We start from the raw sequence: 27295 nt of genomic DNA on the forward strand, positions 1-27295 counted from the left end.
TCACACATCATTGACCAATGATTCATTCAAACTTCACACATATTCATTCAAAATCGCATATTCACAATTCTTCTCATACAAAACACAAATTCCCACTGATTAATTATGCGATCTATGATTCCTACACTCACTATATGTATGAGGGAATCAAGAACAAGGTTTCAATGGAGAAGATGAGGAAAAGATTTTAGTTATACCTTCTTGAATCAAAAATCAAACGGTAGAAGCAAGTATTTACGCGATTCATCGAAAACTCTTGAAAATCCAACTCCAATTTGTGCAAGAACAGGGATGGAAGGAAATTTTGGAGATGATGAAGAGAGGGAGGCGTGTGAAGAGAGGAGGAGGAGAGAGAGGGACGAAAAATGAGGAGGAATGGGGGCTAGGGTTTAGTTTATGTGATTATATAGTCATAGGTTTAATCCCACAAAATTAATTAATTGTGGAGGAATAAAATAGAGGCCAATAATAAAATCCCACAATTAAAAGAAAGGCAATTTTCAAAAACTTGGCTGGGAAATTAATAAGGAATTTATTTGGTATTTACTTGGGGAGAAATAGATTCAACGGAAATAAAACAATGACTATTCCATAAACAAGGGAACAAAGTAAATTAAATCTCCAAGTAGGAAATAATGAGGGAGGGGCCGAAAATTTTAAAGGTGTGCACAAGGAAAATTATTTAAATCCTCAATTAAATAAGAATAGGATTTAAATTTGGTAATTTCTTTATAGGAAAAGACTCTCATAAAATAGGTAACAATTAAATAAATTTCCACAAGGAAATTTGAAGCATAAGGGGCGTGTGATATGGAGAGCACAATACAAGGAAAATATTCACATCCCCAATTAATTTGACTTAGGTATTAATTTGCTATTTATTAGAATAGAAGGAATTCTACAAAGCAGGGAAACAAATATTATTTCCTTCTTAATCAAAGGCGCCGAAGATTTGGGTATTATTCCCATAAGGGAATAATTCGAATATTAATCAAATTATGGTGAGGAAACAAAATGTGACAAGATTTAATTTGGATTTAAAATAATGAAGGGAATCAACAAGGTACCAATTAAATCAAAGGAATAATCCATCCTCCTAATTAAATTAGGGGATTTTTCAAAATCCCTCAAGAATAGGCTAGGGTTCGAAATTCATGTAGTACAAGTTTGGAATAGTTTGTTTTGGATTTAATTTGGATAAATATCCCAAAACAATTTTATTAAATCCAAGAAAGAGAATATAGTTTCCAATAATTGGGGGCGAAAATAGCCACTTTATTTGGCTAGAACAACATGCATGATCTTATTTAATTTAATTTCCCTCATTGCCAAAAAAAATATAAATAACACTTCATTCCAAATCACCCATGATAATTTATTCAACATAGTCAACTCAGTCACGTAGCAACAATTAAATTTCATAAATAAAATTTCCAATCAACATATTAACATAAAAGTCGCAAAAAAAAAATTGGGATGTTACACAATCCTTGGTCTAAGTGTGAGAAGTTTGTGATTCTTTTAGGCATGTTTTGGCTTTTGTTCTGTTGTAATTTCTCCCACTTAGCCCGTTGCTCGGTCTAAGTGTGAGAAGTTTGTTTTGCCTATGCTTGTTTGTTTGTTTTGATCTGTTATTACTTCCATGTTTCCCCCCTTCACTGGGATAGCTTGGGGACAAGCTTGAGTGAAGTGGGAGGGGGAGGGAGTTAGTGGAGTCTTTGTTAACGTGTATAGGAGTCTTTAGGTTTTTGTGTGTCGCATGAGCTGGTGAATACAATAAGGCAAGATTCCCTTAGTAAGAGCAATTGAAGATAGGATGCATGTCAACTTTGATGCATTTTTCCTTAATAAGCTGAATTCGGTTTGAATGAAGTAAGGACGATAGAGGATGTCTTAGATGACCTAGTTGTGAAGCCCCACCATAAATGTGAGTTATAAGCCTATACACTTAGAGCTAACTTGTAAAAAAAGGGGGGGCGGCACCACTTGATTGCTTAGGGAGAATAGTCTGAAGGAGTAAAAAAAATAGGGTTTCTGGAGGTATAAGCTGGACGAAGTCTAGGAAAATTATGTATAAGTTGGACGAAGTCCAGGGGAGAAATGAAATAAAACAAATCGGAGGTATAAGCTGGATGAAGTCCAGGGGGAGTAAAAAATATATATATATAAGGGGAATAGGAAGGAAAAAATAGATCTAAGGGCAGGAAGCAATAGTAACCTTACCCAGGAATTAAAAGGAAAAGGGGACTGTAGGAAGGAGAAACTCTCATAACCCGAAGCATCAGTGGTGTGTCATTGACTTAAGAGTGAATCGATCCTAACATCCTTGGTGCGGAATGAGAGATCGAGTGAATCCAACAATTGGGAAGTCAATAGGTTCTCTTAACGAACTGACAGACCGATTAGGTAGAAAAGGGGAAGGGGAGGATTGGGAGACTGTAGACGAATCGGATAGACCTTAAGCTTGTGGGGACGGCTGCCCAAAAGTTGCAACTAGTTCATGCCTTTGTGTTTTTTCTTTAAGTGTTTATTTTCTTTTTGTAAGTCTGTATTATGTCTAGGTCTAGGATTTTGTGTCTTGTTTGTGTCCAGAGTCGGTCACAGGATAACCATGCATTGAAATTCGCCTTATTTCTTTTTCTTGTCTTTCATACTTGAGGACAAACATGGTTTAAGTGTGAGCAGTTTGATAATGCTAATTTCATGCATTGGTCAGGGGATTAATTTCATGCATTTACGAGGTCTAACACATCTTTTTAAGCCAGTTGTGTAGTAGAATCCGCCAGGCCAAGGAAGAAAGGAATACAATTGCCTGGCGAGCGAAATTTGGCGATAAAGTGAAAAATTTGAAGAAAAATGACCAGACGAAGGAGTTCGCTAAAGCTGAAGGGCAGAATAGAGATTTCTACGAAGGCTTCTAGAATGATCACCTCCGCATCTATATAAAGGAGAGAGCAGGCAAGACTCGGGGAGTTTTTTTGGCACTTTTGTTTTGGCTCTCGGTTCACTCGCACACATTCCTACACACTTGGGTCTCGAAATTTGAGGGGTTGTGGGGTTCACGTTCAGTTTGGTTGTTATGTAACACCGTCCTCACGAAGGGCGAAGATAAAATTTACTGCTTTTATTTCGTTTGTTGCTGCGAATTTCACCGAGCTTCGCTGTTCGAAGCTCAGCTGTGTTGACTGTCGTATTTTAAATTGATCTTATCTACGCAATTTCCATTTTCCGTTATGATGATGTTGCTTTCGAGTATGGATGATGTTCGTTTCTGAGTTTATAGTTATTTATTTGAATGAATGTTTTTCGCACTTGATCTGTTGAATTGGAGTAGAATCGTGAATGGATTGTCGTTGATCGGAGCAGATTTGTTGAATCGGAGTCTATGGAGTTAATTTTTGTTGTAATTAGGTTCGGATTGCTTGGATCCGGAGTGGATTAAGCGTCCGACGTGTGGATCTGAAGTAGAGTTGTCTGATTGTGCATGAGTTTGATGTTTCATTTCTGTTTTCTGCTCACTTCGTCTAGTAGAAGTAGATCTGTTGGTTTCCGGTTAATCGTCAGTTTTCGACGTCCGAATTTGTATGTCCTGTTTGAATCTAGTTATTTACTATGTTCTCTCCATGTCCGCGTTTAAATCAGGTAACGAGATGCAGCTTGTTATTAGTTAAATTTATAGTTTGTTATTTGCAGTTTTTTCTTCCGTACCTTGCTGTTTTAGGGAGATGGTCCCCACTGCTTGCGTTCTTTCTGTCTAGCTAATTTAGGTAGTTGTTTACTAGGTTAAGGAAATTTATTTGAGATATTGGAGTGAAGAATATGTTCCAAGCCTGCATAATGTTTACAGTTTCCTAGGTCTAGTGTTAGATTTAATTCATGAGTCTAGTAATAGTTTACCTCAACCCAAATTTACGTGGCAGCAGCCATTTACCTTTCCAGAGTCTTCTGAATGCCTTCCTACGCGTCCATCTTCGTGGGATCGATCCCTGCTTCCCTGTACTAATTCATAGTATAGCGAGTTGATTGTCTTGAATGCGGAATTTGTGTGTCCGACGAATGAGACTTCTGAGATTCTCAGAGTTCCTAGACCTCGTGATCTAGCGGATTCTCTGGTTTGAGAAGCCTGACCTAGCACAAAAGCACACACGGTTCCAATCACTTTCATGAACAAAAGAAACATCTAGATTCAACTTAAACATACCACATAGATAACCGAATCCAATAAAAGTACCATGTCTTGACAGAATGTATTTGTCACTTTCTAAAACTTGTTTATAGCCACAATTATTTAATACAATACCAGAAACTAAGTTTTTACGAATACCAGGTACATACACAACATTTTTTAAAACTAAAGAGTTTCCAGAAGTAAATACTATGCTAACAGTTCCTATTCCTTTGATTGGTTCAGTTGCAACATTGTCCATCTTCAATGAAGATCCATCTTCAATTGGTTTGAAATCCTTGAACCATTGACGATCCTTGCACACATGACATGTTGCACCCGAATCAACCCACCACGAACGATCATCATCCTGCACATAGAGGGCTTCAGAGATTATTGATGCATAATAATTCTCAACAGAATGATCATTAGGTACAGAAAATGAACCTGATTGTTTTCCAGGATCCCTGGATCCACTTGTACCAGACTTACAATCCCTCTTGAAGTGCCTGGATTTACCGCACTTCCAGCATATCAGTTTAGGCTTTTTATTCCCAGCCTTACTGTTGTTTCCTTGAAACTTTCGTTTTCCTTGAAATGTTCGTTTCTCTTTACCAGCCTTGGAGGATTCACCCTCTTCCACCATGTTCACAGAAGAACCAACCATTGTTTTACCATTACTGACAGAGCCTTTTTCCATATCACGTATGGACTGTTCGATTTGGAAGTCACTTCCAAGTTCAACCTGATTCAACTCCTCCTTCTTATGTTTCAGATTATTTTTAAAATCCTTCCAGGAGGATGGCAGTTTATCGATAATACTAGAAACAGAAATGGATTCATCTATTTTCATATCATATTGGGAAAATTGTCCCAATATCCTCAACAATTCGTTGTAATGTTCCATGACAGGCCTCGAATCCACCATTTTATAGTTAATAAAGTTCCCAACAAGAAATTTCTTGCTAGATGCATCTTCTGCCATATATTTGGCTTCGAGGGAATCCCACAACTCTTTAGCAGACTCTACGTTTTGATACACATCAAATAGGGAATCAGACATACCGTTTAAGATGTGACCACGACATATGTAGTCGTCATTCTCCCACTTCATCCGCCTCCTCGTTTGTTCCAGAGTTTCATTCTCAACAGCCTCGGGCATGGGAGTACTCTGAACATACACGACCTTCAGATTCGTCAACATGAAATGCATCTTCTTTTGCCAGCGTCTGAAATCCTGGCCAGCAAACTTGTCCAACTTCGCGAAACCTTTCGTTGCTTCTTTCGCCGTTTCCTTGTTCAACATCTTCAGAAAACAAATTTTTTTTGATTTGATCTTTGTTAGGGAGATTTACTGAAAACGTGAACAGCTTGATATACTGAAAGGCGTGAACAACACTTTTTGATCAAATCAATTTGGTGGTTCTACCAATATTTGATCGGATACAATTCAGGTTTTTAGAAGTTTCGTATGTTAATTCTCGATTAGACTTTGAACCGAAAAAGATCAATAAGAAGAGGCCTGAAACGAAACATCGCGTCTCTTCACGAAGCATTGCATCTCTTCATTTTTCTTAACTGATTTTAACAGTTTTTAAGGAGTTTTGAAAATTGCAAATCAGTCCTTCGACTATCAGAAATTATATTTCCTGATGAATTTTCTACACAGCTCGACCTCAGCCAGGGGCTCTGCCCCTTGGACCCCGCTACTCGGGGGTGCTACCCCCGAACCCCCGTCTAATCATAATGAATTCGAACAAGCGTGCACTCCGTACTTCCAAACTTATATGATGTCTCATTATGACAATATTGATCAATCAAGTTAATCCAATTACACAAAAATAACCAACACTTATCCACCTATATGTACTACTCCTTCCGTCCCAAAGAAGATGACACACTTGAGAGATGCCATGAGATTTTAGGAGATGTTTTGTGTGTTAAGTGGTGAGAAAAAATATAATTTTATAATTGATGTGAGAGGAAACTTTTTCCAAAAGAGGAAATGTGACATCTTTTGTGGGACAAACTATTCAAAGGGATTGGTAATAGGAGAATTCTGTATTTCATTGATACCACTTGTGCATCTTTTGTGGGCTCAGAAAATTGTCATCATAGCCGGAGAATACCAATCCCGACCTTCCTTAGCCAAGAACCAGAGCAACCAACCCTACATTCAAAAATGTCAGATACGAATGATACTAAACCCGACGATAACAAAATCAATTCAGAACCAAAACTGAAGAATAACAAAAATGTCACGGTGGCATTTAAACTCAATGGGAAAAACTACCCGTTGTGGTCTCGACTTATGAAAGTCAAGATAGGAGGCAGGGGCGCATACTCGCACATCCGAGAAGAGCCCCCATAACCCGGAAGCCTGGAATATAACGATCGGGAAGAGGACGACTTGGTGGTGTTCTCTTGGATCGTCGACAACATAGAGAACGAAATCATTGATGATTTCGCCCATCATCAGACATCGAAAGCGCTATGGGATAGTCTCGCTGTCACTTTCGAGAACAAAGCGGACAAATACCTCATCTACGACCTGGAGGAGAAAATAATCACGATTAAACAGGGCAGTATGGACTTGGAAACGTATTACCGGAAGATCTACGGGCTATGGATCAATGTCGATCGATGCCAGAAACAGCCAGTCACTTGCTGCGACAAAGGAGTGAACCAATACTGAACCCACTCGAACGAGAAGCGGCTATTCAAGTTTCTAGCCGGATTGAATCCAGAATACGATTCCATCAAGCGTGACATCCTCAAGGAGGACCCCTACATCTTTTGGATGTAGGGTTGGTTGCTCTGGTTGGGATTGGGATTGGTTGCTCTGATACCACTTGTTAGGATCGTCGACTGCAACATTAGTTTGATATTGTCCGCTTTGGGTCAAGCCCGCACGGATTTGTTTTTGGGTCACTCCCAAAAGGCCTCGAACTAATTGGGGTTGGACATGAATTATATACACCTTCCAACTTCCCTCCCTCATCCGTTGTGGGATGGGTTTGTAACCCAACAAACCTCCCCTCAAACCGAGACCGCATCGGGAACGCAGTCGACACAAACGTGGGTCGTTCCAACCCTGGCCCCTGGGTCATCCTGGGCCCGACTCTAACCCGAGTCCTTCAGGGCCCGACCCTAACCGGGGCTCATCCAGGCACAACCCATAGCCACCTGGGCTCTGATACCATGTTCAAAGGGATCGGTAATAGGAGAATTCTGTATTTCATTGATGTAATTCTTGTATAAAGAGTACTATAATATAGGACTATGAGCTGCTATACAAGGTAATAAAATTAATTACATTGATTCAGCATCTTCTATGTTTGGTACAGTATAATTCTTCCAAATCTTCGGTAATTTGGAGAATATTCTTCGTGATCTCCGTAATCTTCTCCAACACAAACTAAAAAGGAAAGTGTGACATCTACTATGGGACGGAGGGAGTACTATTTTTTGGTATATACAATTTTGGTTGTGAGAGCACTAGTTAGGGATAAAAATTCATAGTAATATTCACCGTGAAATTAATCGCACTGAAAAAAACCCGAATTGTCCCTCATTCGAACCCATTCGTTGTAGACGACCGAAAGGGCTTAAAATGGTTTTCCGTTCATAGTTCATCAGTTTCACTCATCTGATCGTGAAGATATACAGTAGATACATTTCTTCGTTGGATGAATGCAACACCTGAGTTTTAAATATCATGAGCGAAAAATTAAAGTTCCAATTTTTTATAATGCAAAATTGGTTCCATGTGAAATATACTGATTTTTTTTTATGTTCAGTGCAATATTATGTTCGCACAAATTGTAGTTTTCACAATAACCAACTTTGTGAATTTTATTCGCGGGCAAAATAGAGTGTTTAGCTAATATTCGTTTCATATATATTTGAGTTTGAAGAACTACACTATAGCGAAAATAGACTACGAATAAATATTTCCTTGCTATTAATTCAATAGTTGTCCCAGTTTGTTGTGGAGCAATAGTCATGAAAGCTATGTTGAATGGAACACATGAGTTTTTTTTCCAATTTTGTCAATAAACAACACTGCTAAGTTAAAGTCGTAGTTGGTGGATTGGCATCTCTAAATTCATCTCAACTTTTATAAAATTATGTTTAAAAAAAACTTTATGCGAATAAATTTTATTTTAGAAAAAATGTGCAAAGTCGTAGTTGGTGGATTGGCATCTCTAAATTCATCTCAACTTTTATAAAATTATGTTTAAAAAAAACTTTATGCAAATAAATTTTATTTTAGAAAAAACTCACATTAGTGAACATATTGTAACTATTACTATTATTTTGGATACTCATGATGGGAGTATAACTTTAATTATGGTGATATATATTTGAATGCATTCAAAGTGAGAGTAAAGTATCCAAGGTTCTTTAATTTAATTTCAAGGATGGGATGTTGTAGAAACCATCTTTAGAGTAAGAACTAGACAATTGAATAATGAATCTTTATGAAGATACATTTATATATTACTACAATCGTACATCTGTTAATCAAGGATAAGAATAATGTAAACCACCAGAACCAGAACCCCACAAGCATAATGAAAATCTTGATATGATAACTATGAAACTCTTTCTCAGTAGTCAGTCTATTATCCATAGGATAAAAGTAATGTCTAAATTAATTGTCTCTTCTTACAAACCATCACATATGTATCCCCATTCTTGAATTCTTCTGTCCAAACCTATGCTTTGAACTGTGAGAATATGAACATGCCAACATATCAAGTGGAAAGAAATCACAAAGACAGCTCATGAACATACCTAGAAAGTTGGCAAAGAAGTACAGGGTCTTGATCATCAAGCATCTGTTATTACAAGAACACATAAAGCTGTCAGACCTCATAAGTAACTCCATAACATCCATTGCTGCTAATGTCCACATAAGCAGCATAACACAACCACCACATTAATACTGTTAGGGCATGTTTTGCAGTGGGGAAATGGATGGATTGGGAGGCTTATCCAGTAGGTGATGTGGGTTAATATCCACATCTTGAATTTCATTCCCTTGTGGAGCTCATTCCAGTCTCCAGATGGTGGATGGAACAAATTCAGGCGAGGAATGCTACAGCTGAAGCAGATGTCTGTTTTGGTTGATGCCCTAATTTTGTTATGTGTTTACCGTTGGTTAGAAAGCATTGGGAAATGGGAGACTACCTAGCTTGTGTGTTTCCTTCCTCGGAGTGCTTTTAGTAATTTTGTAGCCATTTCACTTTTAGAGCCCATTGACATTTTCTGTTACATTCAACTCGAGTGAGGAAGGAAGGCTTGAGCAACTACATTTCGGGAGATTCTAGGGACTCGAGAGTCGAAGCTAGAAAGAATTAAGGGCTCCAGTGAGGATAATATCGTAATAGTGAAATGGACAAAAGGACAGAATTATCAGCATGTGATGGTAAACACAACTTCATAGTCATTGATGAAAACGGCAGTTAATACATATGCATATCAAGCGTAATCCACAAAACTAATCCAGTTCATTATCCTAACTAGGGATGTCAATCGGGCTGGCCCGTCGGGTTTCGGGCCAACCCTACTCGGGTTGCGGGTCAATCGGGTGTGGGCTAATCGGGTTGTGATTTTTTCGGGTTATAAAAGTTCAGCCCTAACTAAAAGCTCGGGTTTCGGGCTAGCCCATCGGGTTAATCGGGTTGCTACCGATAATATTAACATGCGATCAATCCAATATATAATGATTAAAATTACTAATATTCATACAATGTAAAACATTTAATTATGATATATTTAAGATATATGCTTAAACTCAATCATAAACATGATCAAATAGTAATATTTGAGATATTTCGTAAAATTTTAATGCATGTTTTAGAAATTTAAATATATTTTTTTGTGAATTTGAAGTTTTTAATTTATTTATCAATTATTATATTAATAAAAATTAAATATATAATTTGTATATTTAATATAAAATTGAAAGTTATTTTTTTAGTTAATATTAATCAATGAAATGTCGAATTGAGAGTAAAAAAAATAGAATAATAGAAATTTTATCGGGTTTTCGGGCCAGCCCATCGGGTTTTAGGGTCTGGCCCTAATGGGTTGCGGGTTAATCGGGTGCGGGCTAATCGGTTGTGATTTTATCGGGCTAGAAATTTCCAACCCTAACCCTATAAATTTGGCGGGCTATTCGGGCCAGCCCACGGGTTACGGGCTACATTGACATCCCTAATCCTAACTAAGAAAATACACACACCACACTACAACATAGGCCCTTAAGATATAACAAAAATCAACTGCCTATTCTCCATTTGTTTCAACTGACACACAAGAATCCCATCCTCCACTTTCCTTCACAAGAAACATAAAAAGTTCAGAAGATTTCAGTTGGTTTTTCCCTAGTGTCAACATTTATCACTAACAATCAACAAAAAAGGTCCGTTGATACTAAACACATCCAGACGCCTGCCCATAACTAACGAACGTCCCTCATTATACTCATTCACGGGTAGAAGGAAAAAACCGGATCCAGTTATAAGGCGAATGGTGAGTTAGTGCCAGATTTTTAAGAGGAACTAAACAGCTTCAGAACCAAAGGCAAAACATCTATGGATTAATATACCTGAATGTTGATAATCAAAAAAATGTTATTGTAGAGCGAAATCGCAAGGTCAGGAATCAGGATCACATGTATGATCTTCACAAGATTTTAATCCTCTTAGCCACGTCCGCAGCCTTGCAATCCGGTGGGAGCATGATATAAGCCTTCTTGGTTCCATCAGGCGTGATCGAAGTATTCACTTTCTTGACCCTTATCTTAAACATACTTATAGCAGCCTCTTTGATATTCTTTTTATCAGCACGTTTGTCGACGACAAAACCAAAGTGTTACATTCCAACATTGCCTTTATTGCAGACTCTGTTACAAGAGGATATCTGAAGATTTGGAAATGGTCAGCGCTTTTTATCAAAGCAGCACTAGTGCTAAGTCGCTTGGGATTCTTTTCCTTTTCGAATTCTTTGCAGCAGAAGATGACTCAGGACCTTCCTTCTTCGATTTCTTTGCAGTAGGAGATGATGCTGGTTCTAAGAAAATAGCATCCTCAAATTTTAATGTCAAAGCATCTGTGCTCATAAAATCTTGTTTCCCAGGTTCAGGTTCAAGGTAATTTTCCGCCTTTGTGGACACAGAAACTCTATCACCAAGTTTGATCTCAAAAGCTTTGAAGCTGCCAATGACATCCTGTTTTCCAAATAGTGAAGAAAGTATTGGACAACAATACAAGCTTTCACAAATTATACATCCAAATGAATAAACTTATATCTTGAAAGGAAAGTACAACACAGGGGATTGATGTAATCGTCTTAGCCTTACCAGTCTAAGGATAAACCAAAACTAAAATTTCCTTACAAACATAATATTGTTATTAGATGTCAACGATTTAGCCAACTCATCAAACAATTTCCGAAAGAATGCTTCCCATAAGATTTCTTCACATGTTTCGAACGACAACAGTTGAAGTAAATTTCTCAGCACAATCTAACATAGACAATACAAAAAAAGAGGACTCACGAGAATCAAAGAGTATCAAAAAATCATTTAAGAGACCTAAAATGGGCTGGGCAGTATTCTATAAAGTGCGGGAGTCCATACACCATTCTACCATAGATTGAATATTTGAAGCTCTAAATTGTTGCTGCCATTCTTTGTGGTGCATACTTGAGAAAATTCGGAACATGAACCGGCTTGCCTCAACGTAATTAGCTCCCCAAGAAACTCCATTTGGTGTAAAATCACGCTAACAAAACTGAAACGCTCACATGCCTAAATTCGATTTGCAGCGTTTAATCGAGACATTAGCTCACCTTTCGGACGGGGAAAAAGGTGGAAGACGGAGAAGAGAGCTTTGTGGAAGCTGAAATGAGGTGGGCGTCACTAACCCTCGTTTTAAGCGACGCACTGGGCCGCCGGAAACAAATTCCGGAGCCGACAGCTGGCGGCGGAGCTACTGAAGAGACGATCATTTGAAGATTCATGAGATTTGAAAACGGAATTCGAGAAGAATATCGAGCTCTACTGATAAAGTTTAATCGGGTCCCAGAAAACTTGGCCCAGTCCGACCCGAGCCCAAACTAGTGAACGGCTGATCTGGCAAAATTGCGATCCGATTTAATGGAATAAGGGGGTGTTCGGTTTGCAAGATTGTATACGAGATTAAATTTATAATGTGTTTAGCTCATGAGATTCAATCTTCCAATGGATAATCATGAGATAATTAGTCATAGCTGACCCTTGACTAAAATAATTTCACAATAACTGAATCTTAGATTATATCTTGCATTATTTTAAGTATAAAACAATGATAGTTTTCGGATCAATTAAGATTAGTGTGTTTGAACGCAATTATTTTTTACATAGTATATTATTTTTTTTACTACAGTATTAAATTTTTTATAATTTGATCTCCTACAACCTCATCGATGAATAAAAAGTAAGTGATGCAAACATATTCACATATAACATGTCCAACAATCATAATTGCATAAATTATTTTTTCTTCACTTATTTTTTACTGTTACATTTTGCAGCTAAATAGATTTAACATATCATGTAGCAATAAGGTGGACAACTAAATTTTTACTCTTTGTTGGATTAACTATTGAGAACCAAAATAGACAATTTCATATGGTTCAAAATTCAAAGATTCAAATTCATTTTTTTGCCTTCTTTCTTTACTATTCTTTTTTATGATGTCAAACTCATCGGATTTCAAATCAGCTCTACTGGATTTACGGGGTAATCAAATTAAATTTTTAATGGGTAATTAGTTTCCAACTCTAATCTTGTATGCTTGAATTCGGGCTAGCCAATCAAACTAAAACTTAATGATGAATACTGTCATTTCTATTTTTTATTATTTAGAGCATTCATAATAAATACATAGAAATTAAAGATCTAGATTGTAAAATTCAATGACTAAAACATTTAAATAAAAATGTGGATGCATGATCATTTCAATAGATAATGAAAAATCTACTCATATTATGTGTACATAAAATAAAATATTATTAATGTAATTATTTTAAAAAATTAGGACATTGGATAAGAATAATGTTTGATAAGACTTAAACTCTTAAATAATTTAATATATTTATATGAATAGACTATAATTGATCTTGGCTTTGTTAAAAAAACCTCATTCAAGATTTATATAATTAAAATGAAACATAAATTATGTTTTAGAATCACAATATTTACTGTGATTAAATATGCTTAGAAGATGTAGTTTAAATATATAAAGAAAGTAAAGTAAAACAAATTTGGCGACAAGGAAAAAGGGTAAAAACAAAAATTGAGGGGAGCACAAATATCGTATATAAACCATGCTGCATCTAAACCCTAGGGTTTAGGAAATCCTCTCTTTCATACAAAGCCCACATTTCTTCTTCAATTCCGCATCTATATATGTATTTCCCATCTGCTATATCACAAAAATCATGAACCTATCGACCTCAACAGCCCTAATTCCCACTGCCCAACATGGTTGGTTTCTTGCATAGTTCCGCTGTTGAAGGAGCGAAAGCAGAGGAGAACGAAGACGTCACTAAGAGAGCAACCGACCTACTCTTTCCGGAGCTGGACGATTTCCCTTCTTCGTTTTCTGATTCGTTTCTCGATTTTGATGCCATCAACGGTTGGTTCACGGAAGGCCCCGGTGCGGATATGGCTTATTTGAGAGGTGAATTAGTTGATGTTGAGAAGGAATTCGATGTTTTGGGAGATGAAATTTGTCGAGAGGGTGTAAAGGCGGAACCTTTGTCGTGTTTAGGGCTGGAAGATGGGGAAATTGGGGGTGTTGTTGAGAAGTGTGTTGAAAAGGGTAGTGAGGGAGTTGGAGGTGATGGATGTGAGAGGAAATTGGGGGATTTAGGGTGTTTGATTGAGGAGCAGCTTGGGAAAGTGAGCTTAGATGGTGCAGTAGAAAATCTAAGTGTTCCAGTTGTTGCTTCACTGAAATGTGAGAATAATGGAAGTGAAGAAACTGCGGTTGATGACAAGTCGAAGAGTGTGAAGATGGGGATTGGTAGTTGCGGTAGGATGGAGAGTGATGGTGATGTGCTAGGAGTTAGTGGGAATGATAATAAAGTTGATGAGAGTGTGGATGATGGAGATGGGAGTGGGAGCACGTCGGATTCATCATCCTCATCGTCTAGTAGTGGTGAGGATGAGGATGATGGTAAAAAGAAAGGCAAGAATGGAGATAGTAGTGGTGATGCAGAGACTGAGATGGAGGATGGTGAGATTGTGATGTCGGAGCTAGAAGAGATGGTTTCATGGAGTGACATTGAAGATGAGGATGGTGGTGGAGGCGGACCAATCAAATCTAAGAATGAGCTTGAGGTTTGTGATTGTGTGTTCATGAATTGTGGTGGATTATATTTTGAATCTATACATAGGCATGAATTCCATCTAATTTATCTGTCATGTTTATTGCAATATTGTGTTGTGCTGCGTAACTTGTGAAATATTGGTCACTATTGTTGAATGTATTTTAATCTTCAAAGTTTAAAGAATGTCAAAATTTGGATATATGCTTGAACTAAGAAAATGATTAGTGAAGGTATTGTTGAACACGTTTTGAGAAAGAAGCACAGCTGTTGGTGCCCTTTGTTGCTTGTCTTTTGTGAAAAAACTTCATTTTGAGCAATGTAAAAGAAGGTATAAAACACCATTATCACAAATGGAACGTGTACGCCTGCTCATACACTTCTTATGATGCATTCTATTTTCATAGTTTTGTTCTCTGTAGTTGTGTTTGCGCCTAAACTTGGGACGAAGCTTATGTTTGTTATAATCTTTCTTTTTTTACTATGCAGGATCTGCCTCCAGTTCCTTCTGTTAATGTGACCTTGGAACCACATCATGAAACCCTTCCGGTTGGAACAGTTTTGTCGGTAAAACATCTTTTCTACATTGCTACCAAATACTATACTTTGCCAATCGTTAATGATGTTTTCTTTGCTTTGTCCTTGGATTGAGTAATATTATTAACATTGAACAGATGATTGGCGCCCAAGTGATTGTGGAAGGAGTTGAGAAACACGATCCTCTCAACGAGGGCTCAATTCTTTGGATTACTGAGAGCAGATCACCGCTGGGGATTATCGATGAAATCTTTGGGCCCGTCAAGAACCCTTTCTACATTGTGAGATACAACTCCGAGGAGGAAGTCCCCACAGGGATCCAGCAAGGCACCTTGATCTCGTTTGTCGCAGAGTTTGCAGATCATGTACTCAATAACAATAATCTCTACCAGAAAGGGTATGATGCATCTAATGAGAACGATGAAGAGCTGTCTGAGGATGGTGAATTTTCAGATGACGAGAAAGAGGCTGAGTACAGGAGAATGATGAAGATGAAGAAAAGGGGTGCGAATGATTACAAGCCCAATAACAAGAGGAAGGAGAAACGACAGCAGAAGAATCAGAGAAGGAGCTGGAACAATAACAATTCTACTGCACAAACTCCTCCAGGTGGCGAAGACCAACGTTTCGCTCCTCGTGTTGGAACACCGTCAAACCAAGACAGTCATCACCAAGGCTCAGGCTCTAGACAGGGTTCTGTTGGTGATCAAGGCGTGATTCCTCCTTCGTTCCCACATAGGCCTCAAGCACAAGCATTTCCTCCTCCGAATGGAAGTTGGAACAATGGGTTTCCACAACATCAGCAGCTAAATGCAAACCTTCTTGCTGGACTCCCACCAAATGGCATGCTGTGGATGCAGCAAAACCTACCGTACCTGTACCCGACTGGTGCACCATTTCAACAGCAAATCGGTATGATACCAGGAATGCCACCAAACTTCAATCCAATGGCTGGACTACCAAATATTGGTGGGATAATTCCACCTTGGCCTATGGATCAGAACACATCGCAGTTTGCAGTGCAGGGCCGGCAAGGTCCACCACAGCCTCAGTTTGGAGCGCAGGGCCAGCAAGGTCCACCACGGCCTCAGTTTGGAGCGCAGGGCCAGCAAGGTCCACAACAGCCTCAGTTTGGAGCGCAGGGCCAGCAAGGTCCCCCACGGCCTCAGTTTGGAGTGCAGGGCCACCAAGGTCCACCGCCGCTGCCTCTGAATGGTGCTGGAGAGCAAGCAGTTCAGACTCAGGTTTCTTCAGATGGTCAGCCACAGCCTCCAGCCATGAGTTTCAATGGAAGCCGTGGTGGTGGCCGTCGTAGCGGCCCTCATGGTGGAAGAGGGAATCACAGAGGCCGTGGGCGTTATGGTGGTGGCAGGCATTCTTGAGCCCTTCTATAGAAAAATAGATCCCAATTTTTCTGCCAAAGTTTTGTTCTTCCCTTTTCAAAACATTATTTTCTTGTAGTTACAACTTACATGTATCTAATATTTAATCATGTTTTTATGTTGACTTTTTCTTCTTGTGAGCTTTAACCTCAAAATTGTCAACAGCCCTAAGCCCCTGCGTTCTTATCTTTAGTAAATTTTAAGTGGGGATCGGTTGAAACTTGAAATTGTCCTTTCAATGTGATTTCGTTGTTTTATGTGATTTCATGTTTATTTTTCCTATTATTGAAGATGAATCATCAATGAAAGTAGTCTCAGAATGTAAAGCAAGAACATACATACATTATTCAAATTCCAGTTCTGTCATCTCAATTTGGCTTGATACACTGACAAAAGGAATCAACACATACAAAACCATTTCAAGGAGAAGAATCATTAGAAATGGATTTTACGTATCTCTCAATTATAATTTCTGGAGGAACATCTGTGAAGTAGCCCTTCTCCACATCAAGCCCTAAACCTGCAGCCAGCAGCTCCACCTGTTTCTGAACCCGGTCGGCCCCGATCTGGTTCGGTTCGAGCAGCATACAAGCTATCTCAGTCGAGTCCTCCCCGTGAACGAGCCCTAGTGTCTGCACCGTGGGAAGGCCTCCACCCCGGGCACTCACCATGAGAGCTATCCGTCTTGTGGCAGAGACGTCCGTGGACATGATCGGCACGTTGTAGGTGGAAACCCAAGGACGCGCCCCGACCATCGCAACTCCTCGAGCCCGTGAGACGGATTCCGGCCCTAAGTCGGGTTTCTCTGGCAGAATCTCCGGCTGCGCCCAGCCGGCCCATTGATTGCCCATGAAGTTGGGCCGGTAGAAGCCGAGCTCACGTCTGATGGCCTCCAGCGCCCTCCCTGTCGGGTGGGCTGCTCCGTATAGGTAGACTGGCACTGCATTATTTTGAAACAACAGCACATCACGAAATGCTTTAACAAATAGATACAATTTCAAGATTCAAAGAAGTTACATATTGCAAAATGCTCCAAACAAATAGACACAATTTCAACCAAATTTTAAACATCCAATCACAAAAGGCTTCAATAAATAGACACAATTTCAAAACTCAAGCATCAAAATGTTTCAAACAAAATAGGCACATTTTCAAGATTCAAATAGACACAATTTCAAGATTAATGACAAAATGTCTCAATAAATACACACAATTTCAAAACTCAACCATCATAATATAACCAAGGCAGATTTTCAAGATTCAACCAAATTCATCAAGATATAGAGAAAACCAAGACACCTTGAAATCTGCTCCCAATATCTGAGGCAATGGTCTTTGCAAGCCAGGCAGCTTCGTCCAACGAGGCTCGGGCCAACGGGTGGCACACAATATCATCCACGACACCCAGCCGGGGGTGGGCCCCGCTGTGCGCCTCGAGGTTCACGGCTCCATAGGCAGCCTCAGCCATGGCCACAACACTCTGCTGCAGGGGAGTGTAGATTGGACAGCCTAAGCTGTCATGAACAACGTAAGATACAAGATTGTATCGTACTCTGTTGTAGTCATCGTCCTTGAACTTGTTAACGATCACGGTCTCCCCATCGCGCCTTGCTGCCCGCTCGATCAGATCGAGGGCCGCATCATTCCTTGATTCGGAAATGTAGACCTTGCAGCAAAGCAGCATTGACTGCTTCATCGTTTTCTTCTTGTCCTAAGCCAAAAGTAACCAAATTTGGGGAAATTTTCAGCTAATTTTGAAGTTTTTTTCAATATTACAAAAGAAAACATAACATTAGCTTCTGAGAACTAAATCATGAACCCTAGAATCATCAATCATCAATTAATCAATTATCATTAAGCAGACATTCAACATTTTTAAACTCTCAATTGCATATATAAAACCTTGAACTGTTTGTTCCTTTTGACATCAAATTAAGAGTAAATTCCATTTGAATTTTTACTCAGGATGTTCCTCAGCTGCTCTTCTGTTTCACTCATTTCTTTTTTCTTCCCAGAAAATTAAGACTTATTTTTTTAATAATCCATAATTACAGTTAAATCATTGTTCTCACTAACACTGTCTTCTCAAATTAAAGAGGTGACATAATGAAATTTAACTACATCAATTTAAGAAAAGGGAAAAAAAGGAAAACAGAAGCAAAATAAACAGAGAAGTAAAATGAGAACTTACATTATCAAAAGTTTGGTTAAAATCCATTTCACTGTGTGTGGAGCCTTTTCTCCTGCGAAAATGATCAACCGAAAAAGAAATGATCTTTGATATCTGTTGGAACAGGAGGTGTAATCCGTGTGTTCTTGACTCAGCATTGATGCCACATATATTATTAGCCAAACACCCACTCCACCTCGACGTGTCATTCTTGATAAATAAAATAAAATTGTAGGGAATAATAGATTAAAATAAGTACACATGCAACATATGTTGATTGCGACATTTTTGTAGTTTGCTCATGTACGTTTTACTTTACCTTTCATTTTGAAATGAAAAAATCTCTGCTTTGTTACTACATCCGTCCCATATTAAATGTCACATTTAGTGTGGGCATGAGTTTTAAAAAATCTAAAAAAATGGGTTGAATAAATTAGTGGATTATGAGTTCCACTTATATATATATTAGTTTTATAATAAAATAAAATGTGAGTAGAATTGGTTGGTGGAATGTGAGGTCTACTTACTATTTATGATAAAAGTGAAATATGACTCTTATTGTGTGACGGACCGAAATGGGAAAATATGACACTTATTATGGGACGGAGATAGTACTTAAAAAAAGAGTACTCCATTAGTAAAATTTTAGGTGGAGTGGTTGAATATAGTAAAATAGAGAAAAAAATGTTAATGAATACTCCATCTGTTTACAAAAAAAAAGAGTTTCATTTATGGACGGCACCAGTTTTAATATTCCCTTTGTTCCATTAAAAATGAAACATTTTCTTTTTTAGGTTATCTCATTAAAAATGAAATATTTCCTAAATTGGAAATGACATCATCTCTAGTTTTTCATCTCTCTTACTTTATTCTCTCCTTATTAATTCACAAAAACAACACTATATAAAATTTCATGCTGAAAACAAATGTTTCATTTCTAATGGGACGGGAGGAGTAATAAATTGGTAAAGTAAGATAGATTGAGAAAAAAAAGTAAGTAAAGTATGAGAGAAGGGAGAAAAAGTAGAGAATGATAAGGGAGAAAAAGTAGATAAAGTATGAGAGAATGTATTTATTTTTGAAATGATACTATATTTTGTGAGCATTTCAAAATAGCAAAAATGGAACTATTTTTTGTGGATGAAATGAGTATTTTATATAAGAAAGATAAAAGTGGGAAACTTGAATCCAACTTAGTGTTGCTCAAATTGCAATAGCTCAATTTAACAATGAGATAATTCAATAAAAATGCTAATAACTTATAATAGGAGGAATGAAATATTTGATTTTTATGTATATATAAAATATATTTACACACCTAGTACTCTATTAAAATGTATGTTAGGGACTTAGGGTGAATCGTACTCTGTCATGGAAACAATGATTGAATTAAATATTTAAATATATATCAACGCGTCGTACAAGTATTTACGGCATCCAAACTTTTGATAGCACGCAATTATTGAGCCATATAAATCGGTATAAATATAGAATTAATTTATTAAAAATTAATAGAAATGTTTTTCTAAGCCTGATGTTAATAATTTAAGTTAAGCTTAGTTGTAGCATTATCTAGAATTACACGTCACATTCCGTAGCAACCAAGATTTTCAATATCCCAAAAAGCAAAATCCTTGTTTATACATTTTGTATAGCTCACGACAAACATAAGAAAGAAAAGGTAATTAAATACTAATATGACATGATTGACAGATTGGGACGTCTAATTGAATATACAAATGTGATTGAGATCAACGGTGGATAAGATAAACTATCACATCCAAATCGTTTTGCATCATTGTCATTTTGTCACTAGGATTTTTGGTATTTAAATAACTATTTTTATGCTTACAAAATCAGAAGACATTTGATTTGAAGAATTTTGTTGATTCGGTTTCAATCTAGATATCAAAATTCTTAGTCATAAGCAAATACTAGACGTTGATTCATATACCAAATGATTGTTATGTGCTTGTTTGCTACTATTATGTTTTTTTAATCATGTTGAAAATGCAAATTTGGATTAGAATTTGTGATCTAAATATCGATACATATATATAATATAGTGGATTAGAATTTGTGATCTGAATGCAAAATTAGAACTAATTGGATGATTGTAGAACATATCCGTGACCGCATTATTTCGCATTTTATTAATAGGTGATATGTAAGGACTATTTCTGTCATCCGGAGTAAATAATAAAATAATATGAACTTAAAATTTGATCATAGAAATAATGCATTTGTATAGTATAGTAAATTTCTCACGATTTGAAATTTCGGTTACATTTAAAAGAAATTGTTAGCATTATTGGCTGATCAAGGCATGAGCATGGGTGCATGCGTGCGTACGGTAAAGCTGCAGACAATAGTGGAGCTGTAGCTTTATAAGGAGAAAGGAAGATAGCCATTGGAGGCAGTTATGAACTAGCTCAACAAACTTTCGTGAAGATCTCTTTCACTTAAGTTCTAGTATAAGTAGTTAGTTTGTTTACTCATTGTAGTGTGTGTAAAAATCAACTGTATATATTCACTACTCGATCAATAAGAGTTTTCCGTTCGGTTTCTCAAAACAAGAGTTCATCTTCTACAAACTTGAGTTTTCTTTTATTCTTCGTTTATAATCTTACAACAGAAAGTTTTAACCTTGAGTAATGCACAAATTAACACCATTTACACTTATTAAAAACGTCTTCTTTATATTGACCGATTTGTCCACTTGAATAATCTAACGCGTCACATGAAATTCAATTTGGGAGAAAATCGAACTCGTGGAAATTTTACTACAAGGCTTAAATTCATAATATTACGACTAAGTTTTAAGTTCATGATAAATATAAATTCTGGTCAAAGATTATGATTTTAGGGATATCTTCCCGTAAAATAAAATACTACTAACACAAAATAAAGAAAAATAGTATTCAAGAATGAATCAAAATAGAATTATGCAAATCATTACACAAGCCAGCAATATACCAAACTGCAATCAATTTCTTGCTCTTCTGCAAATCTACTTGGAAGCAAGTTCAGCCAACTTAAAATAACCCTCAATGATCTTTCTCTGTGAAAGGTCAGTATAGTATCCCTCTCCAACCTCCATACCTTCTTCCCTGCCGAGCCGCTCGACTGCTTGCTGCACATCCTCGCCATCAGCTTTGCTCGTTTCCAGCAGGTTGCACGCCACCTCGATCATCCCTTTACCATGAGCTAGAGCCATGGACTGCACGGATGGAAACCCGCCGCCTCTGCCACTCACCCTCTTTGCTATTCTCCGAACTGCAGCCATTTCGGTCGAGAAAATGGGGACATTGTAGTTGTCGACCCACTCTGTGGCTCCAATGACAACGACGCCTTTCCTCATCACAGCACGAGGAGGGCCATCGTCGGGTTTCAGCTGCAGTGCCTCGGACCGGAGGCTGCCTACCCACTGATTCCCATCTGCGTTCGGCTTGAAGTAGCCGAGCTCCCTTCTGATCGTGTCGAGGGACCTTCCCTCAGCGTGTGCAGCTCCGTACAAGAAGGTAGCCACTGCAGGCTATGTATAATATCCATCAACAGCAGAAAAAGGTTGATGCGATGAGGAAACAAAAAGATAATTTTCATTATGATCAATAGATATTAGTATTTCTGATAAAAGTTAGTACTACTATTTTAGCAACTTACAAAAATGATGATCTAAGTTCATTCCATTGAAGGAGAGTAAAAACGAAAAGAAGCAACACGCCGTAACAAAAATATGAACACCACTTCATATGCTGCATTAGCCTATAAAAGATGACAAAATTCTCTATTTCACGTCTACAATTCGACTATAGCAAGCAATGTCTATAACCAGAATTTACATTATCGCAATTTGCATACCTTCGATTTAAATTTTCTCACTAATGCCATTATCAACTTCTCTGAACCAGTGAGCAAATCTCCTGTCATCTCAATAGATGCTATTTTGATGCTCTCTTTTGTCAACCTCTATCGATCATCTCACCTCTAACTATTATCGCACTCTTAATAGCAAACTTCTCGCTCACTTACAAATCTTGCAGCCCTTCTTAAACTACTTCACACCTTTTGAACCAAGCTCAAGCAGCAGAAGCAAAAAGCTTTAATCATATCATGATTTCTAGAGTCTGCACTAACTCTCAACAAATACCCTTTAAATCAACACCTCCTTCTATGTCAAGGCGCTCTCTTCCCAAACTTCAGCATAGAATTAGCGAACATGAGAGGATAATTTTTAACAATAACCAACCATCAATTACTAGTTTCTTGTGAAATCTGAAAATAGACAGTGCCTCTTTACCTCTCTTTGTTTGAATTAAGCCATAAACACTACAAGAATAACTACAGCATGAATTCAAACTGCCCCAATTCAACCAAGCATGACAGAATTATACTCCCTCCGTCCCCCAAAAATAGTCATTTTGGTGCGTCCACAAAAGTTAATCTCTTTCCAATTTATAGACACTACCGCACATCATATTACCCTCAGTTAATCAATTTATTTACTACTAGTATTTCTATCACATGGCCCATCACTTTCTCTACTAACAATATACTTACTCATTAAATCATTACCAAGTTACTAACACTACTCCAATGGGACTATTTCTCCACTCACATTACACCAACAACTTATATTAAAACCGTGCCCCGTTAGGCATATCTTTTCGGGACCTACAAGATAATCAACTTCAACAATGGTTCATCTTCACCAAATTCAACAAGCCCTATACCATAAACCGTAATCATGTCAACAAGCAACACCAACTCAACTCAATTCCATACACCAAAAACAAATCTTTTCCCCCATTCACCAAACCAGAAACTCAAGAGATATCAACACTTAAACTCTAATCATTTCAACAAGCAACAAGAAAGTAAATGCATACACCACAACCAAATCTTTTCCCCCAAAACCCTACAAAAACTTGAAATTAAATGATCAAGAGAGCAAACCTTGCAGCCCAGCACCAACATCTGCAGCCAGAGACTTTGCAGTTCCTGCAACACAATCCAAAGATGAGCCATTTAACGGATGGAAACAAATGTGATCCACTACACCAAGCCTCGGATGACTCCCACAGTGCAAACCAAGATCAATGGCCTCAAATGCAGCCTTCACCATCTCAAAGACTGCATTTTTTAGCGGAGACGAATCCGGGCCCTGCCCAATTTGAGATACCAGCGTGTATCCAACTCTATTGTAAGTGGCATCCTCAAATTTGTTGATAATGGGGGCTTCTGGTATCAGCTTTGCTGCCATTTCAATGGCTTCCAGAGCTGCCTTGTTTCTGCTCTCGGATACATACACTTTACAGCAAGCTAGCATTTGCTTCAGCATCTTTAGCCCTAAATTTGACCCAAACCCTTCACGCACAAAAAATGTTAAGTATTCAATTCAACCAATTATAGATTTTTGTGGATATAGTTTTAGTGAATTTTACTGTCTATTGCGAAATGAAACCGACGACTATGAAATGGGCACAAATATATGACAGAAATTTCATTCTTCAATAAATTTCAGCTGTTACTTACCAAACTATGTTGAGGAACGATGAAGAAAGGAGTGAAGGAAATTTCTAATTTGATTTCAATATTCTGTAGATAAATTAGTTGGATATTTAACATTCAACCCCAAAACTTTATCCTATTTACACTTGTAATCCTCTGTCCATATCATATAAAACTTTATCCTATTTACACTTTTTAAATATAAATAACTTTTGGTGTAAAATCTAGCTAGATTTAAATATCAAGACAAAATAATTAATAATAAATGCATAATTTACTTATCTGTCTGACTGTCTCATTTATTAATTTACTCTGTGAAAACTCTTGAACAAAATGGAAGTAGGAATATTTGGAATATAAATTTATTAAATTTATTTAAAGTTTCGAAATTCAGACACAAATTACTGATCATATTTTTGACATTTCGTTTATCATTGTTCTTGTTAGAATTTTCTGTTGCAGTATTTGTCTAATTTGTTTTAGCAATATGCCTTGAACTGATGAACGTAATAAAAAAATCATTTTCCTTATGATGGGGTTAATGTAAGATTCATTATCATCACTTAAAAAGTAATGCATAATTTTTTTATAATTTATTTATTTTGATTCACCATATTCTTGAAAGCAAGAACAAAACAAAAGGCAGTTACAAAGTGGAACCATAAAAGAAAGTATCACAATGCAAGACAAATCAAACTTAAATCATTTTAGAGATATTCTAGCATGATACCAAATATAAATGTCTACTAGACATCATAATTTTTAGACTGAACTACCGCAAAAGTCCCTAACTTTTCCGTTTGTAACACTGCAGATCCCTACCAAAAAAATTTATTGTCAGACGACCATAACCTTAAACATAATCACATATCTTGTTTTTTCTGACTAAAATGCCCTTAAGCCCTAAAAGGCATTATGGTCATCTCAGTAAGAATGCTGACAATTGCGGCCTGCATGCTACTGTTTAAAGTAGCACAAATTTAAACTTATATCCTACATTAAATTATAAATCATTTTTAATTAATTAAAACTTATTGCTTTGAATTAGTGATTAGTAATTAAAAAGTCAAATTAATTAATTAAATAATTGCTTTGAATTGATGATTAGTGACGAACGAAAATAAATCAATTCTCGGTTAATTATGGCAATCCCATTAATTTCGTTAATTAAAAAGCAATAAAATTATTCTAATGAATTGATAAATTAATGCCTAAATCATTGAATTTACCGCTATTGCGAAACCCAAAAATTCATTTGAAATTGTCGAAGATGGAACACAAAAAATCCAACAAAATGGAACAGAGAATTCAACTAAAATTGTTTAAACTTGCAACAAATTGAACTTGGGGATGGAAATCTGGCAGCAAGGAAGTTTCCTTCTAAGTTTGCCCAGCCAAGCAACGACCACCATCCAGCTCGTTCGAACAGATTGAAACTCAATTTCGATTTTGCAAAAATCATCACATCAAAACCAAGAGAGAAGCGGCACAAGACAAATTTAGTCGTAGGGGTACGGGTGAGATGGATTGTCGCGAGATTGAGGAGCAACCGAATGGGCTGCGACAAAATAGAAACAGGCCGACGGGCCCGTTCTTGGAAAGCTTAGTCGGAGCTCAAGATGTACGGCCCCTGATCGCCCAGAAATTCAATCTCCGAGAGAAAGTAGCCGCGACAGTCTCCCCTTTAGAGTACAACGAAGGAAACCCATTCGAGAGATGAGCGTTGCGTTTTTTTTTCTAGTTGCTTCTGCTTTGTCTTGTTGAAGCAGTAGAAATGATAAAATAACTACACAGAGGTAAAAGCAGTGTGATCTCAAGGGGTTTCAAGACTGCAGACGTGAACCGAAAATGAATATTTTAAGTTTATACTAAATATTACGCCTACACATCTTATGTAATCAACTCTCTTATTTAGTCCAAAATATCAAATTTGATTTGACAAAAGTCTTGGTAAGGTCTGCAAGTCAGTGTAGGTGTGCGCAGAGTAGGTCTGCAGGTTGTGGGTACTTTGACTAAAATGCCCTTCAAGGCATTTGGTTATTTTAGTCCGAAAATTGGCTACAAAAACAAGATATGTGATTGTGTTTAAGGTTAGGATCGTCTGGCGATATCTTTTTTTATTAGGGACCTGCAGTGTCACAAACGGAAAAATTAGGGACTTTTGAGGTAGTTCACTCCAACCTGGTTTCACTTCTCCAACATAACAACTAAATTTGAGGAATTAGAAAGACAGTTACAATGTGGAACCCAAAACATACAAAGATTCACAATGTCTAAATGATCAAACAAAATAATGGTTTTCATTATTATAAAAAAAAAAAAGTCCCAAGCAACTGGAATATATGAGATGGAACAAGATAATGACTAGGGAAAGGGAAAATCTCATTCTTCCTCCAAAAAAAGGTAAAACATCAGGAATTCCGTTGGCTGAACATTCTCAGTGATCATTACATAGGCAGAGAAGAACTTTCTTCATACAAACAATAAGTTGAAGCACATTATTAGAAGAGAAGAAAAATGACAATGACTTGAATCCCCAGCCTATTTTGCTGTTTCCACAACTACCTGCAGATTATATGAAATTCAGCGTAGTATACATGTAGGCCACATGAGAGGAAAGAATATCAGAGTAGGACATATCAGAGCATCCACTACGCGTCCCGCGACCGTCCCGCGTTTCGTTCCGGAGGGACGGAACCGCCACGGGACGCGTTGCAACGAGGCGTTCAGTCCCCAGCCAGTCTCCATGCCGTCCCGTAGCCCGTGACCACGCGACGCGGGACGCGACGTCTCGCCACGCGCCGAGGCGACGTGGCGAGCTCCCAGGGCATGCGTGACGCCCACTCGCCGGCCCGCGAGTGGGTGTCGTCACGCTGACGCAATAATTCATTTTTTTAAAAAAATGAATTTTTTAAAAAATATTTTTTATTTATAAAAATTGTTTTTTATATTTAAAAACAATTTTTACAAATAAATGAATACAATAAATTCGTATTAACCCATATATATTTGATGGGCTTGCGAATTTATGAAACTCATTCTTGGTTGTCTCTCTTTTATAGAGACATCCTTGAATGTTTTATGTTCCACTCTCGATGTGAGACAAACTCATTCTTGGTTGTCTCTATAAAATTGTATTTTAAA

General features: G+C 37.5%; 4 protein-coding genes across 5 annotated transcripts; 1 reads left to right on the forward strand and 3 right to left on the reverse strand.

Moving 5' to 3' along the window:
• Positions 1-10902: 10902 nt before the first annotated feature.
• Positions 10903-12199, reverse strand: LOC121784105. Its single transcript, XM_042182284.1, has 2 exons — positions 12029-12199; positions 10903-11405 (listed from the first exon to the last, which is right to left on the reverse strand). The coding sequence occupies exons 1-2, from the start codon at positions 12197-12199 to the stop codon at positions 11130-11132; spliced, it is 447 nt and encodes a 148-aa protein (XP_042038218.1). The 3' UTR covers positions 10903-11129.
• A 1355-nt stretch (positions 12200-13554) lies between these two features.
• LOC121783238 (H/ACA ribonucleoprotein complex non-core subunit NAF1-like) lies at positions 13555-16594 on the forward strand. The gene is made up of 3 exons (XM_042181250.1): positions 13555-14564; positions 15041-15118; positions 15226-16594. The coding sequence occupies exons 1-3, from the start codon at positions 13704-13706 to the stop codon at positions 16468-16470; spliced, it is 2184 nt and encodes a 727-aa protein (XP_042037184.1). The 5' UTR covers positions 13555-13703; the 3' UTR covers positions 16471-16594.
• Positions 16595-16792: 198 nt separating this feature from the next.
• On the reverse strand, positions 16793-18797 carry LOC121783240 (formimidoyltransferase-cyclodeaminase-like). The gene is made up of 3 exons (XM_042181251.1): positions 18662-18797; positions 17770-18181; positions 16793-17410 (listed from the first exon to the last, which is right to left on the reverse strand). The coding sequence occupies exons 1-3, from the start codon at positions 18686-18688 to the stop codon at positions 16890-16892; spliced, it is 960 nt and encodes a 319-aa protein (XP_042037185.1). The 5' UTR covers positions 18689-18797; the 3' UTR covers positions 16793-16889.
• Positions 18798-21500: 2703 nt separating this feature from the next.
• LOC121785456 (glutamate formimidoyltransferase-like) lies at positions 21501-24215 on the reverse strand. 2 transcript variants are annotated; one of them, XM_042183894.1, is made up of 3 exons: positions 24176-24215; positions 23597-24007; positions 21501-22168 (listed from the first exon to the last, which is right to left on the reverse strand). In XM_042183894.1, exons 2-3 carry the CDS (start codon positions 23979-23981, stop codon positions 21651-21653), a joined length of 903 nt encoding a protein of 300 aa, XP_042039828.1. In that variant the 5' UTR covers positions 23982-24007; positions 24176-24215; the 3' UTR covers positions 21501-21650. The 2 variants fall into 2 exon arrangements, with proteins under 2 accessions (XP_042039828.1, XP_042039827.1); XM_042183893.1 differs by lacking the exon at positions 24176-24215 and having other exon boundaries at positions 23597-24169.
• Positions 24216-27295: the final 3080 nt, after the last annotated feature.

Source organism: Salvia splendens, chromosome 21 (assembly GCF_004379255.2).
Source record: "Salvia splendens isolate huo1 chromosome 21, SspV2, whole genome shotgun sequence".
Lineage (NCBI taxonomy): Eukaryota > Viridiplantae > Streptophyta > Magnoliopsida > Lamiales > Lamiaceae > Salvia > Salvia splendens.